This window comes from Pocillopora verrucosa, chromosome 6 (genome assembly GCF_036669915.1).
Source record: "Pocillopora verrucosa isolate sample1 chromosome 6, ASM3666991v2, whole genome shotgun sequence".
Lineage (NCBI taxonomy): Eukaryota > Metazoa > Cnidaria > Anthozoa > Scleractinia > Pocilloporidae > Pocillopora > Pocillopora verrucosa.
In genome coordinates, this window is record NC_089317.1 from 1273850 (window position 1) to 1298035 (window position 24186).

Consider the following 24186-nt stretch of genomic DNA (forward strand, 5'->3'; position numbering starts at 1 on the left):
CCAATAGTACCTTTTGTTACTGCCTAAAATTTCTTGCAATTCTTGAAAATTCAACAGGTAAAGGGATTGCTGTACTGGTCTGAAAACTTCTTTTACCTTTTGCCTTAAAGTAAAGAAGACGTCTGTGTTGTATATGCATTGTTTGAAGATAGTCACCAAACTCCTTATATCTACCATTTATAGTTGTAGATGTCCTCATATCTAACATGGTTGTAACACAGCTACACTGACTAAAATTTTCAACCATTCACATTCTCTTGAAAGTCACTCAGTGCCTTTTGAGTTGTGTTTACAGTCACATAGACCCAGCAGCTCTGTCCATAAATTTTGCAAGCTTGACGTCTTTTGCAGAAAGCCCTCCACAGTCATGCGTTGACAAGGTTACTTGCACTCGGCTGTAAACATTGAACCATTCTGGATGATGATCCATTTTCTCTGACGTCAGAGCCACACGTGTCATAAAACCAAATGCTTGGTTGAAATTCTTGAATTTAAACTCCTTGTAAATGGCATCGCGTCCCTCAACCTCTGTCCAGCCTGAGGACTTTAAAGGCTGAAGTTCTGTCTCTCTCTCTTCAGCAGTGAATTTCGTGGACTTTGGTGAAGACTGCGGAGAATTATGGTGACTTGTTGGTTACATTTTTAATAATGTGCATGAAAAAATTACGCACTTCTGATTGGCTGAAAATGAGTGCATTCTCATGTAACATGAATGTGAAGTTATAACCTCTGTGCGGATTACAAATAGCACATGGCTTGTCTGTTTTAACCCTTCCTGGCGTTTTTTCATGTACATTATTAGCAAGAAATAACTCGATTTCTCTTGCAATTTAGTGTAGATTTTTCAAAGACTACAAATTACACTTGAGAGTACAGTACAGGCTCATGTGATTTTGTTGTCTTTGAAAAATTTAGTTGTGCTTATTAACAACAAATTGCAATTGAAATCATGTTATTTCTTATACAAACAAAGGAGAAGGTTAAGTACTTGGACCCCATCTTCATGTTTCCCACACTGTCTTAACCCTTAAACTTCCAGAAGTGATAAACATGTAACTTCTCCCTATTATATATATACATTATCCAGCAAAATGGTAACGAGGATACTCAAACTTATCAGGTGGAAGTTGTTGTCTTGATCTAACACCAAATTCTCGCAATCAATTTAGAAGGAAATGTGTAACAGAGCAAGGGGAGAATTAGCCATCAGATCTTGGGAGTTAAAGGGTCAAAAACTGGGCTCTTCCAGCCTTGTGTTAAGGGTGTCATCAGGAAAAAAAAGAGAGAGACAGAGGTGGGGGAAAGGGTAGGGGACTTTTTTTGTCACCAATTTTGAACAAAATATTGAAAGAGTTCATAATCACTCCAAAAGTTATTAAAAAAAAAATTCCTCAAGCAAACGGAGTAGAGTTTGGGGGGTGGAGGAGTGTAGTTGGTCATCCCCCAAGCAATAATTGGTTCGTGAGAGCACCGCATCAAGGCTCTTATTACATAAACACCATCCTGTTACAACTAAATTTAATACTGGCTGGGAACAGACTGAATAATTCTCCAGGGTCTAATTTTTCCCTCCTGATTTTAAAAGCCGAATATAGAGAAATGAAATAGCCAGACCAATGAAGTAACGGGCGGTGGAATCACCCGTTCTGATGTACAGATGATTGTATTAAAGTTGTACAATATTTTGATCGACGAAACTCATAGAGATTACTTTTACTCTATATTGAAAATAAAAAAAAGTATAACTTCCTTAGCGCAGCTTTGTAACTTACCATCACTGGAAAAGTTTGCAAGAGCCTCACACACTGTACACGAGCTGAGCTACTGTTCTGCAGAAACAATCTGATCATTTCGCCGTCCGCGTGGTCTGAGTTTATGGAGAAGGTTGGCACTAATGATATAGAACGCTGACCAAAAACCACGAACGTGTAAATCATGGCGGATAGAAGTGCGAAGGACAAAGATCGGAAAGAGGATGACGAATTGGATGAACTTCTTGATAGTGAGTTGTTTTTCGAATATTAGCTGCTCTTGCTCGATAATTTTTAGCCTTAATTTTTCTCGCTTGATTTTAAGCTCAGGACCTAAATAAAAATTGCCCAGTCACCTTCGAACTCAGCTGATTGTAAATTATATTACTCTGCAACTTAACTTTCTTGCAATAACATCATTCACAGGAGAAATTTTCATTTCGATCTTCGGTTTATTTTTGTCTGTTTTCTTATGGGAATATTTCCTATCGTCAGTTAGCTAGCTCAATGCAATTTCTTCGTACTTAGATGAACATAAAAAATTATCGTATCATGGGATCATTTTTTCATGACCAGGCCGTTCACAGAAATGCAACCCGGTAATGTCACCAATTTCTCAATTCCTATTGCACGTGTGTGATTCTTTTCGTAGCCCCTTTAAAGTAACTCCCTTTAGCAGATTTTAAGAGTGCCTGATCAGCTGTTAACTAAATAATTGTCTTGATAATGTAAGGAACCATTACATCTCAATCAGTTTGGGAAGGAAAGAGGTGACTCAGTGATAAATATGGCGTGATAGAGGTGTGCATAAGGGTCAAGTTGGCTTCTTCCAGTCACTGCTCATCTTGTGGCTCAAGATGCTCAGAGTTGTGATGATATGAGTAATGACTATCATTTCTTTTATCCTCAAGTCGTCGTTACATAGCTTTAACCCTTAAAAGACCTCAAAGTGACCAGCGTCTAATTTTTCCTTGAAATACCAACCCTGAATCAATCAGTAAGATTATGAGAATAAAAGAAATGATCACCAACTAAAGAAGGTCTTGATTGTGAAACAATTATTTGTTATCAGCAGTTTGAGAAATGTATAGAGAACAATTTACAATTTACTGATAATAGTATAAAGGGTTAACCGTTTACACCACAACATCAGTATGCATATTCTCTATACTGTTCTCTATACAATACCAAGGGAGCTGACAAGGAGAATTTGTTTAACAATCAAGAGGTCCTTTAATTGGTGATTGTTTCCTTAATTCTCATGACATTTATGTGTGATTCAACTGTGATATTGTAGGGAGAAATTAGATGCTGGTCATTCTAAGGGGTTAAATGGTTAATATGGCATGATAAAGGAGTGCCTTTGAGCCAAGTTGGGCTATTCTGGTCACAGCTCCTCTTTGATTCTTTGGCCAGGGTTGTTTTCACATGATGATAACTTTCATTTCTTTCTAATGTATTGTTGACTATGGTTAGGTTAGCCCTTTGATGAAAAAGATAAAAGCTGAACATAAAGATTGATTCAATGTGGATAAATTTAGAAAATAACTCATTTGCTTTCTCTTTGTTTCCATTCTCCAATAATCTTTTTTTTAGGTGCACTTGAAGATTTTGACAGCAAAGCACCATTGGCAACAAAACATAGCTCACAAACCGATTCAGAAAATGGAGAAAAATTGTCAGATTCTTCAAAAAATCCCTGTAACAGCAGAAACTCAACACTGAAAACTGAGGGAAGTAGTAGTGCGTCAGCTTCTTCTCAACAAACCACTGATCATGCTCGTTCAGGAGTTGACTTCAGCCAAGTAGCTGGCCTAGAAGATTTGGAAAATGCAATGAAATCAATTTTAGGAGATGAGCCAGAATTGCTGGCACAACTTGAACAGTTTGCTCAAGCTGCAGCCAATGCAGAACCTGGTAAGATGTTTAAACATTTATTATATCCATTTTGAAATCACTAGTGCTCCTTGCAATCTGATTGGCTCTCAGCAATGCAATTTATTTGTATGTACACCACAAAAAAACTATGAATACTGCTTAATATTTTATTCTGAATGAAAAAATATTTATTTCTTAGATAATCCATCATCGGTAGCAGATCTTGAAGCCAATCTGGCCAGAACCATGAATCATTTGGCTCAGAATGCTAAAGATTTAGAGGTGATTATGAAGTTCTGAAACTATTAATCAAAGTTGATAACATGTTGAATGTAAATTTTTGTTGCATTTATTCCTGTTCCATGATCATTTTACAAGCAATAGTGTTACCAGTCACTTTGTCAACATGTCAACTCATCAATGTCGACTTTATGCCTACTTTGGTCAACGCACTAACACTAATTTTTTTTAAATTTAATATCAAAGACCAAAGACAGCAGTCAGCAAGTTGAATAATTTTGACCAATGTTGGGCAATGTTGCCTTATGTTGACCAATGTTGACTAATATTGAATAATGCTTTCAGTGACTTGGTTTTTGGCAGGTTGACATGTCAGCAAAGTGTCTTGGTACTGATTCTGGTAGTGTTGATGCACTTTAAACTTGAACTTGTTGAATAATAGAGATGGTTTTGAGCTCTGTAAAGAAATAGAGCAAGACGTTTTTTTGTCTTGTCTTGAGCTGAATGTGGGACAAAGAAAAAAGATCTGAGTTCCAGTGAGGAATTGAACGTCAGACCTTCAAATTCCACACTCTAATGCTTTACCACTTAGCCACAGGGACTCCACAGTGAGCGAGGTCTATAATTTACAAAGTTCATGTATGACATGGGTCTTGCCTCCTCATGGGGAATCAGAAACATAAGGCTGGAGGTTTGACTCCTCATGGGACTCAAATTTTTTTCTTTGCCTCATGCTCATGACAAAATGAAAAAATAACTTTCTCTAATAACTTGTAGTCTTCACCTTCCAATATCTCTTTCTGAAAATTCAGAGGGTACATTGGTATAGCTCAGTGACAAATTGGTAGACGTTTGTCATGATTGAAAAATAGTGATGATCTTATAAATTGCAAAATGTGTTCAGTTATTAATTATCAACAACAAATACTCTTCCCTGATCTAGATATTTTATTTGTTACTTTCTGTACAGAATGCTGGGTCTCTTAATGAAGATTTCTTCAAGTCAATGGCAGACATGAACTTGTCTGGTGGTGATGGAGACATGGATTTCCTTCCATTGATGCAGGGAATGATGCAGAACTTGCTATCCAAAGATGTACTTTATCCGGCATTGAAAGACTTGAGAGAAAAGGTGAACTTGTATATAAACTAAGTGATCTAAGATTAAGGCTAGATACAAAAATCTGGATTTTTTTCCTGGACTTTTAAAGTCAATGGGATTGTTAGAAAATTTGAGGAACTTTTAGAACGTTTAATGATTTTAGGCCAATAACATGAAAAATAATTTATAGCTTAATTTTTCTTCCACTGTTTTCAAGCAGGCTTCATGAAAATGTCAAACTCTTTTAACTGTTTATTATTATTGTTACTGATTTTTTTAAAGAGAACTGTGTAAGGAGACAAAGCTGATAAGCCACTTACATTGTCTAGCAAATAAATGACCATTTTGAATTGGTTTGAAAGTGCTTCCGTACAATTTTACCACAGGGATCTCACATTTTATGTGAATTATGTGGTTATTTCAGAAACAAAATTGAGATTAACACACAAGTTAGATACTTTTTGGAGAATTTCTGCATAGATTTTTAGGCCATGTTTTTGGAATTTTTTTATCTAAGCCTATCAGAGATTGTGTGCTTGGTCATAAGTGTTAATAGTTCTAAGGTATCTTTTTCTATCCTGGACTGAGAGAAGTGTGAGAGTTACTGTAAAACATCTTCCCCAACAACACAATGCAATAGTCTGACTAGGGGTCCAGTTTCTCTCAAAGGCTCTTACTAGTAACTGTATGGACCTGAAAAACTCATTTTGGTTGAGGTGTTAAGTTTAAGATCAAGAAATCAATAGTTTTGACATTCAAACAATTATAATAGTTTTGTAACAGGTCACCAAAAAGGAAAGAGCTTATACCCAGTATTATTTAAAATTGTGTTTAAAATTATGGATTTGGGTCCTAATAGACTACCAGCAATTCCTTCCTTTTTGGCAAAGTTGTCTCACTCCAAGAGCCCCCCAAGGTGCGCTAACATCATTATTTCTTCTTTGAATCTTTTTGACACACACAATGGACTTTGCCAAAAATGAGGGTTGCTTGTAGTGCAGGGTTTCAAAAAATTTACAGGGACCTTCAAGAAACTGGCCTCAGGGCTTGAACCCACACCTCTAGTGGTTGTTTGTTAGGCTTAGCTTACAACATCAGAATGTAGCAGCTGAGTTTTCGGTTCTGATAGGGGATACTATAGACATGCTCATGAGAACATTCCTTCATTTGCAATGGATTAATTGACAATTATTCACCAAAGTGAAGGTGAATAGTATTGGATATTTACTGAGCCATAAAGCTGCAAGGTAAATATCCACGACTTCCACTGTCTCTGAGGTGAATAATTGTTTCAGTGTATACCCCAAAGACACTAAAAACATACTACCGGTAGTTAATTTTTTGATATATGGAAAATTACTGTAAAATTAAACCCTTGATGCCTGATTTTGTCACACTAGTTGCTTAGAGGTGAAGAGTACTTGCTTTTCACTTTCAAATTAGCAAATCAGTGCACAAAAAGCACTTTCACAGAGTCTTACATGCTAATTTTTGATATTTAACCTTAAATTTTAGTATCCTGGGTGGTTAGAAGACAATAAAGCATCGTTAACATCCGAGGAGTTTGCTCGTTATGACAACCAGTATAAAGTGGTGGGTAGAATTTGTTCAGAGTATGAGGCTGAGAGCAGTAGTGACTCAGATGATGTGAGGAAAAAGCGATTTGAAAAACTACTTGGACTCATGCAACAGGTGATTATGTTCAAATTCATCCTTATACCTTCAAGATTTTAAACCTTTAGTGTGGTAACATGTCTACTTAGCCAGCTCTGTGAAATCTTATGTGGTCTAATAATGGCAGATTCAAGATTTTTTGCCTTATGCCTCTTTGGAAGGCTATTGTTAATTAAAAATAGTTGTCATTTTTAGCCCAACTTAAATACAGTCATGGTACATGAAGGTAAAAAAAAAGGTATGTGTGATGTTAGACTAAGGTTAATTTATTTGCATTTGTTGATCATCTTTTAGATGCAAGAATGTGGGCAGCCTCCATCAGAACTTGTTGGAGAAATGGTATGATCAGTTCTAGGTGTGATATGTAATGAGGTTGAGACGTACTTAAAGTTATTCTTTATTTGTTTTATTTATTTCCAGCCTGATTTGCATTTGACTGCTTTAATGGTCTTAAGTGGGTAGAGAAACATTTGTGCCAAGAGAAAAATTTGATGCTTCAGTGGTAGTGCTGTGAAAAACAAAATATTTAAAATAGGAATTTCATAGTAGTATCTCCAAGAAGTAGCTTTACATCAACTGTTTCCAGATTGAACTGGTATTTGGGAGTTGGTTTTTCAGAGACAGGAAAAGCAGAGATCTTGAAGCAAATTGTCAGTGGTAGGACAAGAATCCACAAACTTACTTATTAATGCTTTGCTTTTTATCACTGTCATTAATGTCGGATATTTATCACTTTTTTTCCTCCACTAGCCTCCAGGGTTCCCTGGGCCTTTTCCAGAGATGCCTCAAGAGGCACCAGAGTTACCAGATGAACTCAAAAATGAGTGCAAAGTGTCTTAGCCTATAGGACACAAGAATGAAAACAAAGCAACATCACATATCACTTGCAATGGACAAAAAAAGCTCTTTGCAAGGGCTTTCTTCGTTTTGTGCGAGAGTGAGGCTATCAAAAGGGAAATATCTAAGACAAGTCGGAGAAATGATAACGTTACAATTATTTAAAAGTGATTTATCATTTCATTTGTGTTCATGAAAGAACACATGTATTGGAAGTGAGGTACTGCTGGACTGGACCTCTGGTATTGGAAAATGAGGGAAGTTATGATGAAGAACTGAGGGGAGCTTATATTAAGAGTCAAGTTGGGATGTTTTATAAAACTCATACAATAATTACTTTAACATGCAACACCAATAGTGAAACATGCCTGTTACTGCATCATTTGAGTCTAAAATTTACGATGTGTAAGTCAAAGTTAAGGTTTAGTGGCAGAATAATCCGTTCAGCTACAGTGTAATTTGCTAGTTGTGACTGGCCACTGTTGAGAGACAAAATGGTTTTCTTTTTAAGCTGTTTTAGTTAAGGACAAATTTTTAACTATTTGGTGCTCTATAAATCTGTGGTGGGGTTGGGGGGGGGTGGTTCTGAAGTTAAACAACCCTCACACACAGGAGTGAAGGAAAATGATGAAATTGTCTCAAGGTTATTCTTTTAAGAACAGATGTACATGTAATAAAAGGATGTTTTTTGTTGTGCATTTTAAATTTAATATTGAACACACAGAATAATGCATGTTGCAAATCCAGTCTTAGTACCAACTGCACTTTCTCCACTCATTGAGAGATATGATAGGGTAGACAGGGAAATAAATCCAGTTCTTGAACTCAAGGAAAATCTTTTTCTAAATTTATCAGCACTATGTCATTGTAAGTGGTTACCCCCCCCCCCCCCTTTCCTAGGAAGAATTCAAAGTAAAGTGGGACGCAAGGGATGTCCAGTTCATCCAGGGCGTTGTTATATCCACTTTTAGAAGGACAAACCCTGTATCTGCTACAGGATGCTTCATGTGATCAGTGAAGGAAGGGAGTGTACAGTCCAACTTGTAATGGGCAGTCAGTAGTCACCCATGGATATTGGCGAGGTGAATGTTAAATAGTTTGACCCACTAATACAGGTTGACCTGCAAATGATGAGGTGGTGTTCAAGCAGTATCTGTCCTTACAGTCAAAGTAGAAAGATTACCCAGAACACATCACTGACATTTCAACCAAGTACCAAAATTGATTTCTGGAGGTAAACATGGATTACAGTGTACTTGCATTGTTATCCTAGTTTCATTTCGGTAGTTCCATTTTAATCCTGTTAATTCCCACGAGTGAGTGACGAGGAATTTCATCTTACAATATCACTACAGTATCAAGCAGACGAGTAATTCAAATTCAAGAAAAATACGAATTGGGGTATTTAGGCAATTCAGTGCCAAATTAATAGGACATCATAAAAGTTGTGTGGCAGACACTGAGGAGAATTACTAATAGCATCTTAGGAGTGAAGGGTTTAGTGGCCACTCCAATACAGATGGAAAATAACGTGAACAGGGAGTTAAATCTCAGTCTGTGATGACCACAACTATTTGACAGAGGTGACTTTTAAAAATCAACATAAAAATTGTATTACTTGACTTGGAAAAATTAGGGAACTTAGTTAGACAACTGTTTATTGAAGGGTGCTATCAATGCAGGTTTCTTGGAGCAGATTTCACTGTCCCTTGAAAGTATGAATTAACATTTGAAATCAGGTCAAACTTGTCTTTGTGATGTAAGAGCTAATGGGTTTTTGTCTCAAAAACCTGTTCTTTTGCCTTTCATTAAATATTATTTCATATCCATGTTCCCTTAGTTTGAACAAATTCAAAGGATTAAATTACCCAGTTGAAGTTTCCCTTTTTTTCAAATTTCTTTTCTAAAAAGGACACATTTCTGCTTGTGGATGTAATGCGTGCGACTTGTAAAGGGAATACAGTTAACAAACACATAAGACTATACTCTTTAATGTCCAACCTTTGACAAACATGTGGGTAGAACTTTTATCATTGACAAGAGTTTTCTTGCACACGTTGACCAAGAAAAAAACTAAAAAAAATGCAAAACAACAGAAAAAAAAACAAAACAAAAACAAAACAAAAAAAAAAGCCAAATAAAGGCAAAAAAAAATTAAAAATAAAGGAAAAAAGTTAACAGAAAAGGCAAATCCAGTTTGAGTAATTTAACGTCTACAGCCCATCTGGTTGGAGAGGAATGTTGCTGACAGCCTCTAGTCATCATCACCCAGGGTTAGCTTATCAAACTGGTACTCGCCCAGCCCTGGACCAACACGAGTCAAGTTTTTGACAAAGTCAGAGAACTGCTTGATGGATTCCACTTGCTCCTTAAGGAACTCGCCCTCAAGGAAGTCCATCATCTATCCAGGAGATAATAGATAAAACAGCGGTCTATGAACCATTGAACTGAAAAAAGCCCTTCAATAAATGCTACAATGTGGGAACTTATCAGCCTCATTGTCCTAATTTCCTTTCAAGACATAGATTTGTTCTTCTCTATCTTTCTGTAGGAATTTAAGGAAATGATACAAAAGGCCAAGGGACTGTCATGTTACAAAGACTTCGAGGTTAAGTTGACCAAACCACAAGAGGAAAACTGAACAATAATCACTAGACAACTAAAACAGTACTACAGAAATCCTTCACTATACCAACTCATTTAGGAGGTAATTAGTTCTGTCAGGGCAAAAATATTATGCTGCAAAATAACTGTGTGCTCAGCTACACTAAGAAAAGCAAAGCAAAGCAACGTAATACAAAGGCAAGCAGGCAAGCAAAGAATGCACAACTTCACATCAGACCTCTCTAAAAATTCCTTGACAAATCCAGTTTATTTTTTCTAAACAGATCCCGACTATTACAAATACATGTTTTAAAGTTTTCAGATAAAATATTTCCATCTCTCCTTCAAGAAAAATTACCTTAAATATATCGTCATAAGTTAATTTAAATATTTAACCCAATACAATTAAATACTTAATCATCCAATTAGAAGATAAAAGAAATTACACAACTTGAGGATGCACACAAAAAAATCTTGGATTGTTTCTGCTAGGCAGTTAACAAAGACACCCCTTAATGACAAGGCTATAACACGAGACCTAGAGCTGCGACAATGACCTAGTGTGATTGAAGCTTAACCCTTTAACTCCCAAGATCTAATAGTCAATTCTCCCCTCCAGCTACTACATATTTCCTTTTAAATTAGTTTGAGGAATTTGGTGTTAGATCAAGACAACTTCTATCTGATGTTTGAGTAGTCTCTCTGTTTGCTGGAGAATGAATGCTCTGGGAGTTGAAGGGTTAAGGCAAACAAGAACTTATTGACTGCCTAATGTCATTTTGTCAAATTGAAATTCTCCTAGTCCGGGTCCCACACGTTTTAAGTTTGTTATGTGATCAGAAAACTCCTTGATGGATTGAACCTGCTCTTCCAGGAGGTCTTCAATGATGTCTGTCGACTAAAGCAATGGATTTTATGAACTATATAAAAAAATTTCACTAATAACACCAAGTCTGATTACAGAGTTGAACAAGAATTTGATGCCTAGTAGAGAAAATTTACAAAATTGCTTACAGAAGTCACGACACAAGCAGGGTTTGAGCTAGTATTTGATCACTGGGGGACAATTTGTCCCCTTAGCAAAAATTTTGGAGGACATTTTCATTTTTAGGGGGACAGACAAATTAATTTTTATTCGACATTTTCTTTTTTTACATTCATACAGGCAAGCCGACAAAAACATTTTTTTTACCTGATCCTTGTAAGACTTGTAATACAAGAAAAGTGATACAAAAAAGAAAAGTTATGTTATTGATGTCAAATTTCTTTTTCTCGTCATATTTAAACAGAGGATCAATGACTATGCTTTATACTTCAAAACATTACACAGCAGAATCTCGTCCCGGCATCGCCTTGTAAACTTCAATTCCTTTCTTAATCACTGGTAAACGTAAATGTACTAATTTTTCAGTTGGTTCTAGCCCAAACATCAAGGGCTGTAGAAAAGAGTTGCTGCAGAGTTGAGGTTCTAAAATTTGTACACCTTCTGCCGTTGCAAAGGGGTTTGTCTTCTTAGATTTTTGACAAAAATAGCAGAACATTGCCTCTTTTTCATAGCGCAACCATGTGTGATCTCGCAACCAAGTTTTCAGGAAAGTTTGTGATTTTTTCAGTTTCCTTCGATCCTCATTCGTTTCTTCTTGATTAATACACTGTTCTTCTTCTGTATCATTTTTCTCTGATTCACTCTGGCTTCGATTCCGAGCGAAAAAGCTTTTAATGTTTGAACACGTTTTCAATGTGACATGTTACTGCGCTTTTCACAAACATGCGAATTTTGAAGTTCAAAAGCCAACTGACGATTGGGTTTTGTCGCTGCCGTCAATCATCTTAACGGAACTCTTAGGAAACAAAATTTTACTTTCACGGGTTCAAAGGTCATGGTTTGTGATTTGTCATTGGTGGATTTCAATCCGTTTCGTGTGTTTCTGTGTTTCAAGGTTCGTTGCTTGTGATCGTAATTATGATTGAGGGCAGCGAAAAACGTAATTGTGAAGGCAGCTTTTGAACTTTTGAGTTCGCATGTTTGTGAAAAGCGTAGTAAAGATTGCCACGTGCGTTCACCATGCTTGGTTGAGCATGAGACATACGTGTTCAGTAAAGTGTGACTGAAACGTGACTTTAGAATGAACTTTAAACGTGCAAGAAAATATACTTTCCACGTTCTGTTTTAGCTTGCAATGTCTGTACCGAGATAAAATTCTTCATGTGTGCTACCTTTCGAGTTTTTTCCCTAAATTTTGAAGGGAACAAATTGTCCCCTTGACCGTTTTTTTTAAGGGACAATTTCAATTGCAGTGCGGGATTGGCGCAATGGCGCGGCCTGGCTCAAACCCTGATACAAGAGCTTTTGCTTACCAGTACAATGCGCAAAAAAAAAAAAAAGAAAAAAAAGAGCTTTGCATCAGCCACAAGCAAATACAACACCACACCTGTAGCACAACTTGGCTGGCCACAATACTTATATAACTAACCTTTTCCTTCCAAGTACAAGTGGTTATATTGCAATACCTCATATGCTAACAACCCTATCAAAAGACTGTAGATCATAGCCACAAAAGGGATCTGGTTGGTTCTTACCTGAGGATCGCCATTCTTATCTGCCACTTTGTGCAAGTCCAGTAGGGATTCATTAACATGTTTCTCCAGATCCAGGGCTGCTTGCATTGCCTCTAAGCCGGTTCCCCATTCAAATTTCTCTGGCTTCTACAGGGGTAATCAGAAAATACATTCAGTTCTGTTCTATTTCAGCTTAAGCATGAAGGAAAAACTGTGCAAGGTATTGTCTTCAAAAACATGGCAATATTCATCCCAAACAGACAACAGAAATAATTGTATTAAGATAAGAATCCTATCATTTTGCAGTAAATCCAATTTTAACATGTAGATAACCAGATTGCCGCAATTCCAAGACTTTTACCAAAGTAAAGTGCTCCTTAATACACTTACCCAAACACGACTTTTTTTTTTGTCTCAAAGGACAGTCGCCTTGAAACTGTAACATTTCTTTTGAAAGATTTCGCATCACAGTAGTTTATTGTTTAGGAAGAAGCGTGTGAAAGCCAACAGTTCCCTTCGCAGGAGGCGCTAAGTTTAGGTCAAGTTGTCTTGAGTTTGTGACTTAAGATATGGAAACGAAAGACAAGCATCTTTCCATTGACCTCTGCTGGGAGGATTTTTGACCGAATATTGTCAAACATTGGATTGTGCCTGGTACAAGATCTATGCCATCAGAAGATGTTCCTATTACGTAACACCGCGTGAGGTCTATCACACAAAAGGAACAAACTTAAAAGCAGTCGGCTATCGGCTAAATTTGTGCACTCCTGAAGTCGCTTGCGTTTAAATAAAAAGGATATCAGTATAAAGAAATTTTGGTTCGATTGTTAGCGCACAATTCGTCGTACAAAGAGCATGCCCTTACAGAAAACCGTGTTAGTGAACACTCACCTTGATGTCTTTCCACACAATACGTCCTCCCCGCATATTCTGATAGGCCATCAACTGAAATTAAACGGAGAGAGAATGATCAGACCACCAAGCGATGAAGAATCTAGATGAATGCTGCTCTTAAAGCTTACCTTCTGGGCGTGTTCGCGTTCCTCATCTGACTGTTTTAGCATGAACTTGTGGAATCCGGGCAAAGCTACATCATCACGATCGAAGTGATAAGCCTAAAGAACAAGAAGGTAATTGTTACATCGATGGAAAATAGAACGATGGGTCACAAACAAGTGGCGAACTAATTGGAGTACGAACCATCGACATGTACACGTAGCTTGCATACAACTCGAGGTTGATTTGCTTGTTGATGCCAGCCTCGCATTCCTCGTGGTAGTTCTGACGACACAGAGACATTTTGATGGTTGTGGTGGTAAAGATCGGGAAAATACGATGTTAAAAGTTGTAAAATCCTCGAATGTAAACTGCCTCGTTCAATCACTGTTGAAGCGAAACAATCCAAGATGGCGATTCACGTGAGAATTGCAGTTTATATTCCCTTAGTCATATGACATGAGATATCAATAGTATCAAACACTGATTGGCTAATTTTTCTCAAGTATGTCGTCATTAAGCCACGTGAGAAGCAAATCTGCTGTGTAATGGAGGGAACGAAAAATAGGACGTGATGTAATTTGTTTTTGCATGAATGAGCAATTTCTGTGACGAAATAATTAGAAAATGGCCCTAATTACTTCACGAAACTCTTTGTTGACCACAAAGATCACATCGCACATCCCTTTTTTGATCTACTCAGACATCAAAGTTTCTCAACAAAGGTGGCAGGTAGGGAGGGGAGACTTAAGTCAACTGAACGACCTCGTTCCCAGGGTCCGCTCTTAAGAGCAAATGGTTCGTCATCATTACCAATCGAGAATTGAAATCACTCTATGCTCCCTTTTTGCGGCATGTAACGCGTAAAATTGTCCATTACATGTGTTATTTTTGCATACCACGAAATGCTTCCGACTTATCGTTTTACATGCCTATCACTGAACACATTAAGGCTTTCAGCGTCCATAAAGTGTTTATCAATAAGATACGAGCAGACGCCTCATGCCTGCACATGCCTCCCAGTGCAAGTCTCAGTTACAACAAAATCCGCGAAAAATAGAAAAAATATATCTACAAATATTTTCTGACGTTCTTTTGACGGTTTGAGCTGTTGTCGAAATGCTTCATTTAATTTTGTAACCTGCTCGTGATTGTTACATTACTTCGAATTGCGTTACTTGGCCCATTTTACCTGTCAAGATAGGCATCATAGTTTTTTTATTTTTTGTCGTCTTTTGACAGATTTTGCATTCTACGTGCTTGCAAGTTTAGGCTCGACCTCAAGTTTGCAAAAATAGCTACTGACATTGCATTGGAGCTACATAGTTCCATCAATAATATCAGAAAGAGAAAATTTATTTGATATCTTGTTATGAACAGTTTTCCTTTAACTTTAGTATCAGCTTGAGGCAGTCGGAAAAGCTCTAAACGAGTGAACACAAACACAAGCATTATGCTTGTTAACAGAGACAAGTCTTTTATTTTTTTAACCTACAAAGTCCCACTTCATCATATAAAAGCTCCATACAGATGATCTTTATCTTTTGCCTATTTTGTGGTTTTTCCAAACATCATTCAGGCTGTTTGTCACTAATAACTGGAGCAGAAAAGGTATGTGCGACGATGGTGTTGCTTGCGGAAGAGACTAGTTGCCGTTAAAGCGAAAGATACATTGTAAAAATAATAACCATAGCACCGAAAAATACGACATCAGCTTAGTTTGACAAAAATATCGCTTGTGTAGCACGGAATGGCAGTAGCGTGTAGTATGGTGCGACAGTTTGATACTTCTAATAAAATTTATAATCGTTGATTAAGGCCGAAATCGATTCTAACAAGGAAACATCTTGCTTACGTTCAAGGAATAGGGAAGAATGATTACCAAACAAAACTTTAAAAAGAATAATGAATAATTCGAAAAAAACCCCGAAGAATAATGAATAATCGAGGTCTCATTGTTCAGCTTCCACTCCCGATAGTTCGCCTCCGTTTTCTTTTACTTTTTGTTATTGTTTTTGCGGCTGACGTGGCAATTCCTGGCTTAGAGAGGAAATCTCCGCCAACTCCTTACATAATTTTCATCCTGCGAGATCTGAATAAACGCGCTTTCTCGCTCTTTTGTTTTAAACAGTGTTTCACCTTTTGCGCATGCTTCGTACTTTCATCAGTAGATGCTTTGAAGTACTTATCGAGACTAGGGAGGTAAACGTCATCGCGATAGAAATGGAACGCCTTCAGTTAAGGGAAGAAAGTATCAGTGAACAGGATAGACAGATCGGCGGCCAGAAGAACGTGAACTGCCTTAGGAAGAGGGAGGATTACGATTGGCACAAATCTGACCTCTATGATGACTAAATAGTCACATTTGAACACGCAATGCCTACCTTTCGGGAAATAATTTATTGCGTGTCGTTCCCGCCAATAAATTCGTGAATACGACAAAGCACAGGGCTAAAAGGAATTCGTGTATTCTTCCGATGTTTTCCGGTTGACCTCTAACACTCCAATCCGCTTAAAAACAAACATCGTCCCATAAGGACTGCATATTTCAACATAAGGGGTCGTCATTTCGCAATGACGTGGTCAGGAAGAATAGCTTGCTATTGGAAAGTCGAGTGTTTTTTTGCTTTTGTTCAGTTTATTCTGTTTCCTCTACAAAACCAAGAATAAAGTAAATTGCATTTGATAAGGGACAAGATGGCTCCGAAAGTTCGTAGTTATATTTCTTTAATGTTTAATTATAAGAGCATGACGAAATGTTTTCTTATCGACTACAATTACGCATGAGGCACTGAACTTTGATTACGCCACAATTTTAACTCCCGTTCGCTATCCTGATAATTATATAGGCAGGCTATCCGTTTTATTTGTGATATATTATATGCGCTTATCTTTCACTTGAAGAGCGACTTTCGTCTGAAATAGAAAGCCGGCTCAGGAAACTTGGCGACTGATCCCTTTTTTTACACCCTCGGTGGTGCTGAGGGGGGAGCGGAGCAGGGGGGAGCGGAGTTGGGGGAAGGTGGGGGGGGGGGGAGAGCCGGTTCCTTTCAAGATCATTTTTGCCTGTATTTTGCTACTCGAGCTTTCCAAAGGAAACGCTATCGTTTTCTTCATAATGCATCAGTTGTATCTTTAAACTCACAAAAAGATAAAAATATATGAAATCCCTCCTGCCTATAATAAAAGAGACATGTATCCTATTCGGTTCACTAAAAGCATAGATGGAACGGCTTCACTTGTTATGCCATTAGAAAAATACAAGAGAAATATAGTACTCCAAGGCAATACAGAATACTGTTAGCTACATGTTCATGTAAAGAAGTCGACAGGAAGGTAAGAAAAAAAAAGATTAATTATAGAAAAAATACTATTAATTAACTAATTAATTATTAATAAATATTAATTAATAACTATTTATCATTTATTTAATTATTAAATACTATAAAGCAATGTAGTCAGCAGAGAAAAACATATTCTTGGAGAAAAACCAATATTTCTTTACGCTATGATGGATGTGCAGTAGCAAAGTATTTGATACCACAGAGACTTCGTCAATTATTATCAGTTTTAAATCTGACAGTGCCATTCTCATCGTGTTTTCTTTTGGTCTGACATCGGTGTTATATTGTCACCTGATTCTTTGGGGATTGCATGCCAAGAGAAAAACAGTCACAGGATAAACCAGTAATTGCATAAAAAACTGACAAAGCAAGCACAAAAATCAGTTTATTTCAAACAGAAAGCCTGGGTGAATGCAAGTATGCTTCTACTTAAATTTCACTATAAAAGTGCCAAGTAACAAGAAAAAGTTAACTCTACACCCAAACATCAGCATACATCTTCTCCATACTGTTCTCTATACTTTTCCTTACAGTTCTAAGAAGGACTTCCAAGGAGAATTTGTTTCACAATCTTTGATTCAACAATCTATAGTTGATGATTGGTTTCTTTAATCTTGAGCCCTCATGTTTCATTCAGGGGTGATATTGTTATGAGAAATTAGATGTTGGTCACTATTTGGGGTCAAAGGGCTAAGAGCAGAAGATTGAGAAATGACAGATAAAATTCTGAAACATTGGTCACAAACCGTTTATTATCTAAATTGCAAAACATTGCCAGAAAAACAATCTTGTCAAAAAACTCATCTCACAACAATTCTCTGCAATTTTGTGGCATACAATCAACATTCAACTATCTCTGGATACACTGTTCCCAGACCTAAATTAAACAATCAAAGGTAAATTTCTGAGGGTCACTTGCCAAGAGGATTCACCTAATCTGCGAGCAAGCCTCAATATCAGTGCTGCAGGACATGCGTTTCCCTGTCCGCAGGAAGATTTGAGACCAGCTGGGAAGAGGTTTGCCAGGAGTCTTGGACTCATCAGTGCTACACCCCATCCAGACCTCTTGCCGCATTGAGTTGCTCAAGGCTTCATACCTAGTTTCCCGTAGGTGATGAAACACTCATGCCAAAGCGCTTCTAATAAAGGTCAACTCACAAGCTAGGATTCACCAAAATGTTAGACACACCAAGCCATCATTTAAAACTGAAGAAGTCAAAACCTCCCATGGAACACTTCTTTAAAATCATTAACTCTACTTTGGTTGGTAGTCGAAATGCCTCCAACCACTGAAACTAAAAAAAAAAAAATTGCACCGCACAGAAGTTGTGTGCATTTAATAAAAACTTATTTCAGTAACAATTAAAAACCAAGAAATCAGTCCAAGTCCACATAAGTAAAGTTATACATTGATTAAAAAAAAAAATTAATCTTTCTTCTCTCCCCCAAGGGTGATCTTGTCAAACTGGTACTCGCCAAGAGCATATTGTTTAGCTGCCTCCATACGGCTAAGGGTGTTAATGTAGTCGGAGAGCTGCTTGATGCTGTCCACTTGTTCACCAAGGTAATTAGACTCTAAGAAGTCTTGCAACTGTTAAGCAATGAAATAAAAAGGTTATTCAGGGCAGAGAGAGTAGGAAGAGGAGGAAAATTAAACCAGCTCTTTTGAATGCCCAGATGTGCTGAACACATAAGTGCAAATTTTTAATTAAGAGTTGAAAGTAATTTGTGATTGTATTGTTTTCGCTTCACCTCGCTCTGTGTTTGGTGCAGAAAATTTGCACCACTCTCTCAACCAATCAGATGCTAAACTGATAAAAAAAAATTATTACTTGGTCACCCGCGCTTTCCCGTGCTTTAGTTATTTTTTCTTCAAGTTCTCGTTGCTTTGCTCTTGAAGGTATTTCCCTTTCTTCTGATTGACCATTGTGATTGCTTGCGACACTCAATTGAAAAGCACTCTTATTTAATGAATGCTGCCTACCTGTGGATCTTCGTTCCTCGAAGCTGTATTGTGCAGATCAAGCAATGCCTGGTACACGTCTTTTTCTAAGACCAGGGCATGTTTCATGGCCTCCAGACCGTTTCCCCATGTCGTTTCACAAGGTTTCTGCCAAGAAAGTGCGCAGAACAAGAAAAACATTAAACTGCACTGTCATGTTCCTGACTGTGACTAAATGCTAATTAATAGCAGCCATTATGGCTCCATGTGGATGCTCTCATTTTAGATCAATGAACTGCCCACCTACCCCTCCCCAAACCCAACAACAGCCAAATTATAACAAGCTAGGGTTAATGTTGGGTTAGATGAGGGGTAGGTCCAGGTCTTTTAACTTACCATTATACCATGAAGCAAGACGCGGCCTCCACGTTTGTTTTGGTATTCCATCAACTGAAACCAAAGCAAGAAACAATAAAGCGAGGGCCATTACTGGAAAACTAAGCATTGAAATCCTTTATTTACTTTTACTAAAATCAGTATCCTATAAATTTAACCCTTAACCTTCTCACTCCCAAGATTTCATGATTAATTCTCCTCACTGTCAGGCATACCCCTCTCATGATGTTAGTTAAGTTAATTTAGTCTTAGATCAAACCAACAATCCCCTAACTAATATTTTTCTTTATTCTCATCACTAGTCTGCTTAATATTATATTGAAACTATTAGGAGAAATTCTGTCTTGATCACTCATGAGAGTGAAAGGGTTAAAACTCTGGGAGTGACCAGCACCAAATTTCTCCTCTCAGAAACACAGCTGGATCATTCGTAAAGATCATGAGAATACAAGATATGATCACCAATTTAAGAAGTTCTTGATTGCTACTTAAATTCTCCTGGTCAGTACCTTTGGAAAATTGAGAATACACATACTGATGCTAAGGTGTAAATGGTTTAATTAAGAGTTGAAACAGGAATACCTTCATGGCATGTTCGCGTTCTTCTTCTGAGGCCTCCTTAAAGAATTTGTGAAACCCAGGCAGATTGATATCATCACGGTTAAAGTGCATGGCCTGGTTACAAAATAAGATGCAAAAATAAGAACCTAATTTTCAATTAAAAAAAGTAAGTTGTAAGGTCTGTCTTAAAAGCTCACCATTGATAAATACGTGTAACTGGCAAATAGCTCCCTGTTTATTTGTTTGTTTATTTCCTGTTCAGTGGTTGCAGCAAATGGAGACATAAATGGTAAGGGTGGATCAACAACTGTCGCTCCTGTTGAGGAAGAAAGCAAACAAATGAAGTACCTTCCATTGCAAAGGAAATGAAATTTGACAACATTGTGTGGTTGTGACATCAGCCACAGAAGAACTCGTTCATTTTAAGTTCATTTTTGCTTTTATGATGTCGAATTTCAAACACCAACAAAGTGCTAGGTAACAAGAAAAAAGCAAAGGTATTTTTCATTCCTTGCCTAAGTAAACTATGCCAGATTTCTGCCAACTTAAGGTGAAAATTCTCATGTTACATGTATCCAATTGGAAACGCAGGAAGCTCAAGGCGAAGGAGAGGAGAACGCAAGGAGAGAAATACGCACGAGGAGAGAAGTACTCAAAAAGGAAAGTGACTTTAAATACTTTCTGTTGTGCAGGTCATGTTGCAGGCATAAATCCACTTACCCTTGTAGTCTTTGTGAACAACCGGTATCTCACCCCAGGAACCTTTCTTGAAAAGAAAGAGAAAAAAAAATCATTTAGACATAATAGCTAATTTATTGCAAATATTTTCAAATGTCCCTCTTTCATCGTTTTATTCATTTAAACTAAGATCTCATAATTTCAAAAAGTAACCAATTGAAAACATTTCCTTCCTCAGGACACCTCGTCTCCTTCAAAACGTGTGTTTTCAGTCTCTTGCGCAAAGTGAGAAAATGTTGTGTGACAGTTCAAACAAATGAGTGGATAGCAAGTGCTTAGTTTTTAACTTTTATTAATAGAGATTCTTGGGAATGTCATGCAACAGTCAGAGCTTTGCAGAACCTCATGAAAAATGTCAAAAAAAACAGCGTCAAAGGAGACAGAGATGGCTGGGTGAGGACCAAACAAAAGCAATGAAAAAGCAAATCTGCTTAGAGCATTTACCGCCATGTGTGTCTGAAGTTTAGTACTGCATTTCACATTTTGTCCACAAGTCATATCAAATCCAAACACGAGAGTGATCAAAAACGCTAGGGAATTCTGCATAGAGAAGACAAATTTGAATTATTAAAAATGAAACAAAATATAATTAGCTTGATGCATGTGATTGTGTTACACAAAATGGTGCAAAATCTGTGCTATATACCTGTGGAGGGGGTGGGGGAAGAATTTGAGTATGTTTGAGCTGGGTATGTGCCCCTGGCCTTTTAGAACCCTTCATCACTATAATCTTTTCGGTGGCCAATTGGAGGCCCAATTTGTATTCGCTTTTGAATGAATGTGGTCCCAATGGCGAGAACATTCCAATTGTGAATCTTCCCATTTTAAAAATCCCTTCTTACCACAATTTTCTAACCTCCTAAATCCCACAAATGTGCAACCCCAGTCTAGTAATTCTATTGAAATATCAACCATATCAGAGTCAATCCAGTTGTGAAAATATGACCTCAGTAATTCAGCAGACAGCTTCATAAGCCTGAATAAGCCTATTACACTGGTTTGAAGTAACTTCTTATTTAACCCTATTTAATTTTCCTTAAAGTTTAATATACAGAGTCAATTTTATCGCTCTTCAACAATTCTGGGTGGATTTGAAAATGAGAAAGGTTCTTTGTTAAAATGAACTTCAACCTCGCATGCATGCCAACCACATAAAACCACGCAATACACCCTGCTGAGCAAGATCCGGTGATGATTGAATCAACATTCCTGCATCTTTCTTGTCTATATACTGTCAATATTGGGTTAAGAATTTCTCTAAGCAAATGGCACTATTACATCATAACAAGCAATTCCCCGGTCTTTCTTATCTAGATGCTGTTTTTCTCATCTAGATGCTGTTTTTCTCATCTAGATGCTGTTTTTCTCATCTAGATGCTGTTTTAAGTATTTATGGGCTTAAAGTTTCTTGTTACGTAATCTGTGGGTAGCTATCAATCCGTTTTCTTCGTTGTGTCAAAGTTCTTGCTGAGGAACAAAAAAAAAAAAAAAAAAAAAAAGAAAAAGAAAAAAAAGAGAAGACGGAGTCGAAAGTTTATGACCTAGATCTCTAAGGTTGAACATTTTCGAAGCCATGTCACGGAATTTAAGGCCATAAACCCCGTGAAGCCCGATTTTTTTCTCCCAATACCCGAGGCAAGTCAACTGGGAAATTTAATTGAGGTGCAAGTATTGTACATTCGCGTAAGTGTTCTAGGGACCCCAGAAAAACCTTTGCGTGGATGTGATAAATTCTCTACCGGCAAGACCACCTCGAAGGATGTGAAAACATTCACCGGAGCAGCCTTATGTCTTAGGAACCGTCGACTTACGGAACTAGAGTCTCGCTGAATTTTGATGGTTGGCGCGCATTTGAAAAACTGCAGCGTCACGCAGGAAAACGCGTTCGAGTTTGGCTGACGAATAGTGACTTTCAGTGCTATTTTTTATGGGCAAAATCATCTAGTAAATAAACTCGACTGCCAGAGGCATCAAGGCATAAGCTCGTCGAACAATGGAACCCTGCAGCAAAATCTTACCGGAATCAATTGCTATTACGAAATATATCGGATTCCTCATATTAGATACAAACTCACGTAGTTAACCTTACATTGTGTTGCGAAAAGATTTGGATCAGGAATTCTGACAGAGAAGTTATATTAATATCAGTATGTGACAAACACGACTGAATTTGCATACGCTTCAATTAATGACCACCCGTTCGCATTCTGCATTGAAAACTTCAAATCCGCCACGCTTACTTTAGAGTGCCTCCAGTCTCGTAACTAACTGTAGATTACACCAGAGATATTTAAATACCCAGCAAGCTTCCGTACGTAAGAAAGCGCAATATGGAATGATGTTTACATATGCAAAATTCGAAATATGGAAAACAAATGACATAGATGAGCCTTCTGAAAGATACCTGCATTTCAATTGGTATGCATAACGAGTGCGTTTCACGTTATTTTAATGCATTTCTGAAAAGTTTTCTCAAAGAAACTGTTGCTGACGACAAGATGTGCTTACCGCAAGAAAGTGAAACAGTTTTTTTAGGTAACAGAACGAATTCCCTTATGCAATGAAAGCAAAATTGGGCGCTAATAGAGAAATTGCGTCGTTCAACTACCAGCTGTAATTCGATCAGATTTGTTGGTACCCATGAAAAATCTGGTTATTAACGGCTTTATCAGAACACTCACCATATTTGAAGTTGCTTGGCCTAGAAATCACTGTATCTGAGACCAAAATAAGCACCAAACACTCTTGGGTTCTTAAACCGACCTCGCGTGCACTAACAAAATTACATCATAGAAGTTACTGGTGAAATTATATGATCGAGGTCACATGACAGTTACTAAGGAGTGGCATTGAAAATATCAGCCAATCTGATGTTAAGATTACTTCTCCCAGGGGACGTAGCTGGCTGCCTGCCGGTTTAACATATAGATCGGACTGGACTCTGAAACATTAACACGTGGAAACACCTTATAATATACGTTTCAATGTATGAAAAATGAGATAAACGCCTCACACCAGCCATCACGAAATATATGCCATCAGGCGAGCTAGAAACATATTCCTTGGTTTGTTACGCGATGGACGACATAAATTGCCTGTGAAAAACCGGAAATGTACACCTTTACGTTGTACCGCGGTCAAAAAAATGTTATTGAGTGGAGAACAGCTTCAATTAGCACGAAAATGTGATTGGACTTCTTTGCGCGCGGATATCATCTGTTTCGTGAGGCAGCCAGTTTTCTTTAAGTTTCGCTCTCGGAAATTAAATGCTCAGACAAATGTACGAGCATATAATTTACAAGCACGAAAATGTGATTGGATTTCTTTGCGTGCGGACATTATCTGTTTCGTGAGCTGAACAGTTTTCCTAATGTTTTGCTCTCGGAAAATTGCTTATTTCGAGGAACAGATAATCTTCATGGACAAATTTTCAAGCCTCATAAGGGTTATTGTGTTTATCATTCCTCAAATATTATTACGTGAAAACATTCTATTGGGTCAGAATTTGACCCAGTTCAGTGACGTTCTTTGATTCGATTGCCTGAACAAAAAGTTGTTCTCTTC

The 24186-nt window shown here is 37.5% G+C and overlaps 2 protein-coding genes across 2 annotated transcripts; one reads left to right on the plus strand and one right to left on the minus strand.

The window, feature by feature from the left end:
• Positions 1-1850: 1850 nt before the first annotated feature.
• LOC131768966 (peroxisomal biogenesis factor 19-like) lies at positions 1851-8306 on the plus strand. The gene is made up of 7 exons (XM_059084684.2): positions 1851-2002; positions 3348-3668; positions 3829-3911; positions 4840-5001; positions 6487-6663; positions 6940-6984; positions 7396-8306. Exons 1-7 carry the CDS (start codon positions 1936-1938, stop codon positions 7483-7485), a joined length of 945 nt encoding a protein of 314 aa, XP_058940667.2. The 5' UTR covers positions 1851-1935; the 3' UTR covers positions 7486-8306.
• Positions 8307-9455: 1149 nt separating this feature from the next.
• On the minus strand, positions 9456-23460 carry LOC131768996 (uncharacterized). Its single transcript, XM_059084714.2, has 11 exons — positions 23304-23460; positions 21067-21162; positions 20605-20650; positions 20082-20200; positions 19906-19998; positions 19324-19377; positions 18970-19095; positions 13668-13760; positions 13537-13590; positions 12667-12792; positions 9456-9883 (listed from the first exon to the last, which is right to left on the minus strand). The coding sequence occupies exons 1-11, from the start codon at positions 23304-23306 to the stop codon at positions 9737-9739; spliced, it is 957 nt and encodes a 318-aa protein (XP_058940697.1). The 5' UTR covers positions 23307-23460; the 3' UTR covers positions 9456-9736.
• Between the last annotated feature and the right edge of the window lie 726 nt (positions 23461-24186).